A 9,590-nucleotide genomic window follows, 5' to 3' on the forward strand; every position below is an offset into this window, starting at 1 on the left:
GCGGCACCGCCGCCCGCGGGCGGGAGCCTGCGCCGGGTAGGGCGGCGGCGCGTGTAGGGGGCGGCCCCGCCCACGTCGCTGCTTTGAGACGCTGCAGTCGGGACCCCGGGGCTCGAGGAGGAGGCGGTTGTTTCGGCGGGCCAATGAATGAGATCGTCCTGCCTGTGATCTTGCTTCGCAACTTGAGACAGCCTCCGCCTGTTCAGTGCTGCAGAGACCGGTGATTTCGCAGCTTCCTGCTGCCTTGGATGTCATTTAGACCACGAAGGAGGTCCTTGCCAGGGGGCCCTGGGTGCTGTGGGTGCGTCTTCCTGTCCGCTCCATTCATATCTCCAGGCAGTGTCACAACACTGTTCAGTGGCTTTTTGGACTTGCTCAAGGGCAAGTCATACAATCAAGTCATACAGTTGCTCAAGAGCACTGTCATACAATCGTAGAGAGTTATGGTTGGAAGGGACCTCCGGAGGTCAAAGCAGCACCATTCCCAATGAGATCATTCCCTGCAGGGCTTTGTCAAGCTGGGCCTTAAAAGCCTAAACTTCGTTGCTGCAACTTGAGTCTGTTGCTCCTAGTTCTGTCATCACTGAGAACATCTTCTTTTGAACCCTACCTCAGGTAGCTGAAGATTGCAATTAAATTCCCCGTCAGTCTTCTCTTCTCCAGACTAAACGAGCCCAGTTCCCGCAGCCTCTCACAAGTCATGTTCCCCAGCCCCCAAACCATTTTGTTGCCCTCCACTAGGCTCTCTCCAATTTGCCCACAGCTTTTCTGTAGTGGGGGGGGCAAAACTGGACACAGTACTCCAGTGTGGCCTCACCAGTGCTGAATAGAGGGAATAATCACTTCCCTTAATGTGCTAGCATCACACCTACCAATGCAGCCCAGTATGTCCTTATCCTTTTTGGCAACAAGTGCGCCCAGCCAGCTCCATATTCAGCGTATTGTCCACTGTAACCCCCCTGGGTCCTTTTCTGCAGAGCTGCTTCCCAGCCAGTCAGCCCCCAGTCTGTAGTGGTGCATGTGAAAGAGCCTCATCCCAGCCTCCTCGCTCTTTTGTGTTGTCTGTTCCCCTCTCCCTCTTGCACGTCTGTCAACCTGGTTGTCCCGAGTTACTGCCTACATGACTGGCCTCAGATAAGAGGGTGTGAATTTAACCTCTCTATTGTTATGAGCTCTGACCTCACAATATGGGGCATGGGCTTAAGCCCATGTCACTCCTCTAGGTAACTGTTCTGTTTTTCAAACTGATTGACCGGCATCAATTAACATCTGTCCCTGACTGGGTCCAGGTGGTGAAGTCAGGAGGGCTTTTTAAGAGGGTCCCTGCAGGAAAAAGACAGGCGGACATTTTAAAACACACATACAGAAGCAGGGACCTCTGCATCTCTCCTTCATTTGCTGGATGTGGAAGTGAGTAACTTATCAGAAACTTAACTAGGAACTTAGTTTAACGTACAGTACTCTAATTGTGCATCAAGAGGCTACCAAGCTGCTTCTGTTTGTTCAGGGTTATTCTTTTGCTACTTGTCTGATTTGTACCCCTCCCCGTGCCTACCCTCTCTACCTAATAAAGCTGTCTGATATAGCCAGCCTTGTAGTACATGCTTGAAATGGATTGGGCAGGCCTTCTTGCTCCCTTTACTTGGCTGACTTAAGGGAGACTACTTTCTATGCTTCATGTTATAAGAAGCACTCGGATATATCCTGCTGGGGTTAAGAAACCCCTAGGTTTACAGGGTCTATGTAACCCTGGGTGGTACAGGGCCCAGACAAAGACCTGAGTCTGGGTGGTGGCAGCGGTACCCCAGGCTTGTGGGTGTGCTCCAAGTAGGGGGTTGGCCATCAGTGGGCGCCCCTGGGGAGGCATCCAAAGCATGGTTTTTGGCTGGCGCGGTAAGGAGAGCCCCCTACTGGCCTGCCACAGTGCACAGGATTGTTTTGTGCTAAGTGCAGGACTTTGCACTTGTCCTTGTTGAACTTCATGAGATTTCTTTTGGCCCAATCCTCCAGTTATTTAGGTCACTCTGAATCCTAGCCCTACCCTCCAGCGTATCTACTACTCCCCTAAGCTTGGTGTCATCTGCAAACTTGCTGGTACTCTGTGGCATCTTTTAGGTTGTTGATGAAAATATTGAACAAAACCGGCCCCAGGACTGACTCCTGGGCACTCTTTACTTAATACCAGCTGCCAACTAGATAGTGAGCCAATGATGACTACCCTTTGAGTCTAGCAGTCCAGCCTGATTTCTGTCTACCTTAAAGTCCATTCATCCAGCCCATGCTTCCTTAGCTTGTCTGGGAGAATGTTGTGGGAGACCATATCAAGAGCCTTGTTAAAGTCAAGGTATACATCCACTGGTCTCCCTGCATCCACAGGCCCAGTCATTTCATCATAGAAGGCAATCAGGTTGGTCAGGCATTACTTGCCCGTGGTGAATCCCTGCTGACTGTTCCTAATCACCTTCTTCTCCAAGTGCTTAGAAATGGATTCCTTGAGAACCTGCTCCATGATTTTTCCAGGTACCGAGTTGAGGCTGACTGGTCTGTAGTTCCCTGGATCCTCTTCCTTCCCTTTCTTAAAGATGGGTGCTATATTTGCCCTTTTCCAGTTGTCTGGGACCTTTCCCAGTTGCCACGGGTTTTTGAAGATGATGGCCAGCAGCTCTGCAAGTATATTGGCTAACTCCTTTGGCGCTCTCAGGTGCATCACATCCAGCCCTGTGGACTTAGAAAAGCTGAATGTGTACAACTAGTCCCTAACCTGTTCTTTTTCCACTGTTGGCTGCTCACCTCCTCCTCAGACTGCTGCCAGGTGCAGTAATCTGGCAGCTGAACTTGCCTTGAAGACTGAAGTAATAAGGCATTGAGCACTTCAGCCTTTTCTGCATCCTCTTTTCACTAGGTTGCCTCCCCCATTCAGTAAGGGACTCATGGTTTCCCTGACCTTCCTCTTGTTGCTGACATACTTGTAGAAACCCTTCTTGTTGCCTTTAATCCCTTGTTAGTTGCAACTCCAACTGTGCCCTGCCCTTCCTCATTTCATCCCTGTATACCTGAGCAATACTCTTGTAGTTCTCCCTCATTTGTTCATGTTTCCACTTCTTGTAAGCTTCCTTTCTGTCTTAGTTCATTGAAGAGTTCCCTGCTAAGCCAAGCTGGTCTTCTGCCATACTTGCTAGTCTTTTTGCACGTCGGGATGGTTCGTTCCTGCACTCTCAGTAAGGTTTCTTTCAGGTACAGCCAACTCTCTGGGACTCCTCTCTCCCTCAGACTGGTTTCCTAGGGGATCCTGCCCATGTGTTCTCTAATGGAGTCAAAACCTCCATTTCTGAAACCTAGGGTCCTTACTCTGCTGCTTTTCATCCTTCCTTTCTTCAGGAACCTGAACTCTATCATCTCATGGTCATTGCTGCCCAAGTTGCCATCCGCTACTATATCTCCCACCAATTCTTCTCTGTTTGTGAGCAGCAGGTCAAGAAGAGTGCAGCCCCTAGTTAGTCTCTTCAACACTTGCACCAGGAAGTTTGTCCCTGGCACTTTCCAAAATCTTCCTGGATTGCCTGCGCACTGCTGTATTACCCTCCTAGCAGATGTCAGGGTGATTTGAAGTCCCCCATGAAAACCATGTCCTGTGATCAGGAAGTTCTAAGAGGTGTCTGAAGAAAGCTTTATCTACCTCATTCTCTTTGGGTGGTCTACAGCAGACCCCCACCACAACATCACCCATTTTGCTCTTCCCTCTAACCCTAACCCAGACGTTCTACAGGCCTATCTCCATTTTCATACTGGAGCTCTGAACAATAATACAGCTCTGTCATAATGTGCAACTCTTCTCCCCTGACTGTCCTCCCTAAACAGTTTATACTCATCTACGATAGTACATCAATCATGCGAGCTATCCCACCATGTCTGTTATTCCAATCACATCATAGTTTTGTGACTGTATGAAGACTTTCAGTTCTTCCTGCTTGTTTCCCAGGCTCTGTGCATTTCTGTATAGACACCTCTGGTAATTAGCTGATTTCTCAATCTTCCTGAGAAAATACAGCAGACCTCCCCATTGCCCCTTGCTTGTTCTTCCTCCAGGTCATCCACTTACCTCAGGGCTTTGGTCCTCATCCCCCAGTAAACTTAGTTTGAACCCTCTTCACTAGGTTAGCGAGCCTGTCTGCGAAGATGCTCTTCCCTCTCTTTGTCAGGTGGAACCCATTTCTTCCTAGCAATCTTTCTTCTTGGAACAATATCCTGTGGTTAAAGAAGGCAAAGCTCTGCTGCCAACACCATCTATGCAGCCATGCATTGATCTGTAGGATGTCTGCTCCTGCCCAGGCCCTTCCTCTTGACTGGAAGGATCATTGAGAATACCACCTGAGCCCTTGTTCCCTTCACCCTTGCACCCAGAGCCCTATAGTCACTTTTGATCTGCTCAGGGTCATCCCCGCTAGTATCACTAGTGTTTACATGTATGAGCAGCATGGGGTAGTAGCCAGGGCTGGATGAGTCTAGGTAATCCTTACGTGACAGCTTGGATCTGGGCTCCAGTCCAGTGTTTTCTGCTCTGTCCCCCCCTTGGTGGACTCATTTTGAGTCAATGATTGCTCCCAACCCTGTTTTCCCTTTAGCTGTCCCCTGAAATCAATTGGTGTATATCGAATACCCCTCTTCCCCCCCCCCCCCCCCCCAAACAATGGGGGGATAACGGTTGTTCGGTGGCAGTCAAGCTTACATTAACCCTACACATCAAATAGACCTGCTGCATTGAAGTATCTGGTATTGGCCACCCTCGGGAATAGTATATTAGACTAAGTGGACCTCATATATGGCTCATGACTATAGTTCCTTTCACCCAGCTGCTGTTGGTATACATGAGCTACTCTGTTCTTCCATCTTTCTGGTTTTGGGGAGAGTATGACTCTGAGATTCTCTGCCTGCCAGCCTCCCTCATATGATTTCTTCTCTAGAAAAACTGACTCCAGTGCTTCTTGCTGTGGAGGTGCACTGGTATATTGGTTGCCTATTGGATCTGCACAGATAAAAGGGGAAATGACATTATCAGCTATTGAGTTTTTTTGGCCATTGTAGCCAATAATGCTTACTGATAATTATGCCTTCTGGCCAGGGCCTTGGACGCCTGGGTTCCCTTTCCCCTGTGGAGCCAGGGCTCCCGGATGCCTGGATTCCTTTGGGAGGTGGCATTTTTCCCCTTGTAGGGGGGCAGCATTCTAGCCTTCAATAGGTCCTGCTTGGGGCTGCTGGGAGCAAGATGCAGGGGGTGCTGCATACATGTGCGCAGCTGCACATATGCACATGGCCAGGAATACATCTAGGCTGTGTGGAGTGCAGCCCCCTACAGATAAATCTATGGAGGGAAAGGGGCTGTGTGGGGGCATGGGGGTGGTGGATTGAGGCCCTCATGGTGAGGGTGGGAGAGGAGCGGGGCCTGGGGGCTCTGCCTAGCCAGAGTGGTGTATGGCACGTGGGACCAGGGCGGGGAGTGGGATGGAGCCACGGGAAACTCGTCCAGGGAGAGTGAGGAGGGGCTGGCTCCCCAGTACTGCACCCTCCCCCAGGAGAGGCATGTCAGGGAGATGTGCCCCTCCAGACTGTGCACGGGGTGGATGCGGGATGCTCACTGCATGATTGGGGCTTTCTGCTCTGCTGCCTTTCCCTCAGGAGCCCTGTGCCAGCTGCGTGCTCCCTGCCCATTTGGCACCAGTGGGGGTGGGGAGGGGGAGCACGGCCAGCATGGGGCTCTAGGGGCAAAAGCAGCAGAGCGGAGAGCCCCAAGGCAACAGCTGGCAGCCTACATCTGCCCTTAACCTGCTCAGCTTTGTTCCACTTAAAAGTATCCCCACCTTTAAATGGTTGTGGTGGCGCTTCAACTAAAGCACATTTAATGAGCTTTAGTTTAAGCACCAGGATGCTGATAAATGATGCAGGAGACTGCTGGAGCACACACAAATAAACCTTTTTTGTGTATGTCAGGAAATTGGTTATCGGATCGGCATTAGTCAATATGGTTGGTTAATAATTGGTTATCGGTATCAGCCAACAAAATCTTTATCAGTGCACCCCTAGTTTGCTGTTGTTGCTGTTCCTGGCTTTGGAAAGTAGTGGAAGAATGAAATTGCCTTGTTTCTAGTTGGTTTTCATTGTTGCCCATGCCCACAACAGTGAAAACTGGTAATATTCACTTCGGTTCTGTTCTACAGCAGCTTCTTGTTTACAGTAACTTGAATGTCTTTAATATTGTGAACTTGGACTGTCAGCCTTAAGTCTTGCACTTCCCACTGCCTTTGACAAAGTGCAGAGACGGCCTCACCTGAGGCTCAGAAGTCTCAGGCATTTGTTACACTTGGTTCATGTCTGGAAAGATCTGTGGCAACCTTAGAGGCTAGAAGCTGTGCTCTTCTGAAAATTGCACGCTTGGATTCTGCAGAAAATGAAGGCATGTGGTCACAACACAGCCTACAAATGGGGAAACTGTGAGGTGTGCCAAAGTCCCTGTGCATCAGCAAAGTGGTGTCTATTATGGCAGCATCTTCTAGGCCACTGGTTCTCAACCTTTTTTATACCAGGACCCATTTGTAAACATCAATGGCCAATCCTGAACCAGTGCTCCTCACTCCCGACCCCCTGCCTCAGGCCCCACAGTATGTGGGGAAGGGTGTGTGGGAGGATAAGGGGCAAGCAGCCCCTTGCAAGCTGGAACTCTGACAGTCTGCAAGGGAAAACCCATGGTTTCAAAGATGTAGTTGATGTTCATCTCAGCCAGGTGAAATGATGGAAACCAGTTCTTCCATTTTGAAGTTTGACTGCTAATAAAACTTGCTTGTAGCCTTTGAATACAATACTAACAGCTTATTTTAACAGCAGCCTTTCTGTGAGTAGGTTTGAGGAAATCTTCCAGTGGAAGATTTGGATGTTCCAGGTGCTGGTGATTCTCCTGAATCACTTGAAACCATTTTTTTTTCTTCCTCGGAAAGTGTGGAATTTAACTTTTCCCCCCTTGTTTCCTGGGTGTAGTCATAGTAACCTATGGTGTTTGGTTTCAGGTGGCGAGTACAGTGAAGATGATGTGAGTGAGTTGGTAGAGGAAGATGAGGAAGAAAATTTGAACAAAAGGAAAAAAGGTTCCAAAAGTATTGCATGCAGGTAAATGCTGAATGAGCCTTACTTTGTTTGGAGTACCCTACAGGGAATATAGGTGGCTTCTCTGAGAAACCAGTGTGTCTAGCTGCAATAAGCTTGCCTTCTTGGCCCAGTTATACAAAAACGACATAAGTTAACTTTTCTTTCTGTATTATAATGGTATTATGAAAAGTGAAAAACTTACAAGAATAGCGTGAAAGAGAAAACTAGTTTCATTCTGCTAACAGAGCTGTTGAGACAGTGTCCAACTGACCTTCCCAGGGGCCTGCTGAGTATCAGTGTTATAGCCAAGAATAAAAACCAGTAAGTTGCTGACTTTCAAGTGGGGCATGGGAAAACAAAAATTTTTAAATAGGTTTTCTTAAAAAAAAAAAAAAAAAAAAAAATCTTGTTATGTTAAAATTAACGGTAGGGCCACCTGTGTTAATGCCAAAAAATAATAATCTGTTAGGATCATTACATTAAATAAGAGAAAATCAAAGTGTACGGTGTATGTTTGCTGCCAAGGTTTTTCAGCTAAATTCAACTAGCTGAACAGGTGGCTGTCAGTCACTGTCTAATCAGCTGGACCCAGAGTCTAGTGAAGTACCTAACCAGCTTTTGACAGTGCACCCTTTTGTGCAAGTGCAGAGAACCTTTTCTTCACTTCAGCTTCTCAGCTCTAATCACTGACCTCAACTAGCTGAATAAACTGAAGTCAGGGAAGCACTTTTTTTTTTTTTTTCTTTTCTCTTCCAACCTAGGAGTGAAAACAAGTTGTGAGGATGGGTCTATTAATGCTAACATCCTGATGGACACAGTGGCCAAAAACAATTAGTTTAGTTAGCTAAATGGAGAGCATACTTCCTTTGTTTAATAAATCCGTTAGTTTTAAGCTTAAATCATTATGTAGATACACTTTTTTTTCCATCTGTATCTAGCTTGTTTGAGGTATTTTCATTTAACTAATAAAATCATTTTTTAAAATGCTGTTTTTTAATGTCTCTCTTTTTAACTGAATTCCAGTTTCTAGCCAAATGCAGCACAACACAACTTATGAGTTAAAAAAAAAAAAATCTATTAAATGGGAAACATGTTATTGATGCTTTTGGAACATAAATGCGAAAATTAAGAATCTGAAAGGAAAAAACCTTCAAGCTACGTATTTGCTGAGATACGTGTATTTATCTAAAATTTATCCTCTTGTTTAGCAGAGAGAAACACCCAGGTTAGTATGATGGCCATACACTTAGTTGCAAATTAGCATTTTGAATGGTTAGCAACTAATGAAAATTTCCCTTTTAAAAACATGTAAAAAAGACAAATACAAAACCAGGTCATGAAATTGGTTTTAATCACTTTACTGCTTGCCTCTTTAAACTATCATTAAACTTGGCAATTTTAAATAATTTTTAGTTAAACCAATCTCTCCTTGCAGCTTCAGTCTCTTGATTTAAAGGTGTCAAACTTATCCTACCCCATGGGCCAGATCTAGACTATGGGTCACCTTGTGGGCTGGATATGGATGCGGTGAGGGGAGTTACTGCAGCTGTTGCCAGTGGGCATCCCAGTGGGGCTCTGTCCCTGATTTTTGTCAGTGAGCCCTGCCTGCGCTCATCTTGGCCCCTCTACAAGCCCCACAGGCCAGGCAACCTGGCTGTGCAAGCTGCATGCATTCTGGATGTTTGACACCCTTGCTGTGGAACCTTACCAGCTACTTTACCAAGATTGTCCATCTGCACTACCTCTTGCAGTGATCATTTAAATAGTTTTGTCAGAACATTACCCCTACACTTTCTGAGTGGCGTAGTTGATTCTAGCCAAATGGTTCAGTTTTAAGGTTAGTTGAAGCCTTACAGTTTATAAATATAAAAAATATTTTATAACTTCACCCACATTTGTGATTTAATGGGTGGGGCTTTGCTGCATCTCAGCATTTCTGTTGGCATCTGTTCCCAGGAAAAGGAAGAAAGGAGGCCTCTTGTTAGAGCCAGGTGACTCTGAGGAGGCAAAGGCTCAACAAGGTGAGAAGGAAGAGGTGGATAGTCTAAGGCAGGTGGAAGGAGACAGATCAGAAGAAGAAGAGAAGAAGAAAGAGGATGCTCTTTGGGCCAGTTTCCTCAGTGATGTGGGACAGAAACCTAAAACCCTGGCTGCTGCTCAGGTGACCAGTCCACAGACTTGCAAGGTAATGAAGACACCTGGTCTGGGCAGCTCTTTATTGATGGAGTGTGGCAAAGAATCCAGAGAGTAAAAATACAGATACAAGAACAACTAGTTCAGCTACTATTGAGTGGTGGCTCAAACAGTAAAACAATGGATTCCTTCTACCCTTCATAGGCCAGATATGGGAAAGAGCCCTGGTGCCAGCCACAGTGTAAAGCCAGACCCTTTCCTTCTATCTGGAAAGTCCTGACACTTGTGTGTAAAGGTGACCATTGTCCATCATTGTGTTTTCT

At 46.8% G+C, this 9,590-nt stretch overlaps 1 protein-coding gene across 1 annotated transcript in view; it reads left to right on the forward strand.

Moving 5' to 3' along the window:
- The window catches only part of CFDP1 (craniofacial development protein 1), a 169,453-nt gene that overhangs the window by 4,113 nt on the left and 155,750 nt on the right, over positions 1-9,590 (forward strand). Inside the window, exons 2-4 of the mRNA XM_025199745.1 lie at positions 192-301; positions 7,056-7,155; positions 9,091-9,319. Coding sequence (XP_025055530.1) covers positions 192-301; positions 7,056-7,155; positions 9,091-9,319 — 439 coding nt within the window. The remainder of the gene's footprint in view (positions 1-191; positions 302-7,055; positions 7,156-9,090; positions 9,320-9,590) is intronic.

This window comes from Alligator sinensis, unplaced genomic scaffold, assembly GCF_000455745.1.
Source record: "Alligator sinensis unplaced genomic scaffold, ASM45574v1 scaffold203_1, whole genome shotgun sequence".
NCBI classification, from domain to species: Eukaryota; Metazoa; Chordata; order Crocodylia; family Alligatoridae; genus Alligator; species Alligator sinensis.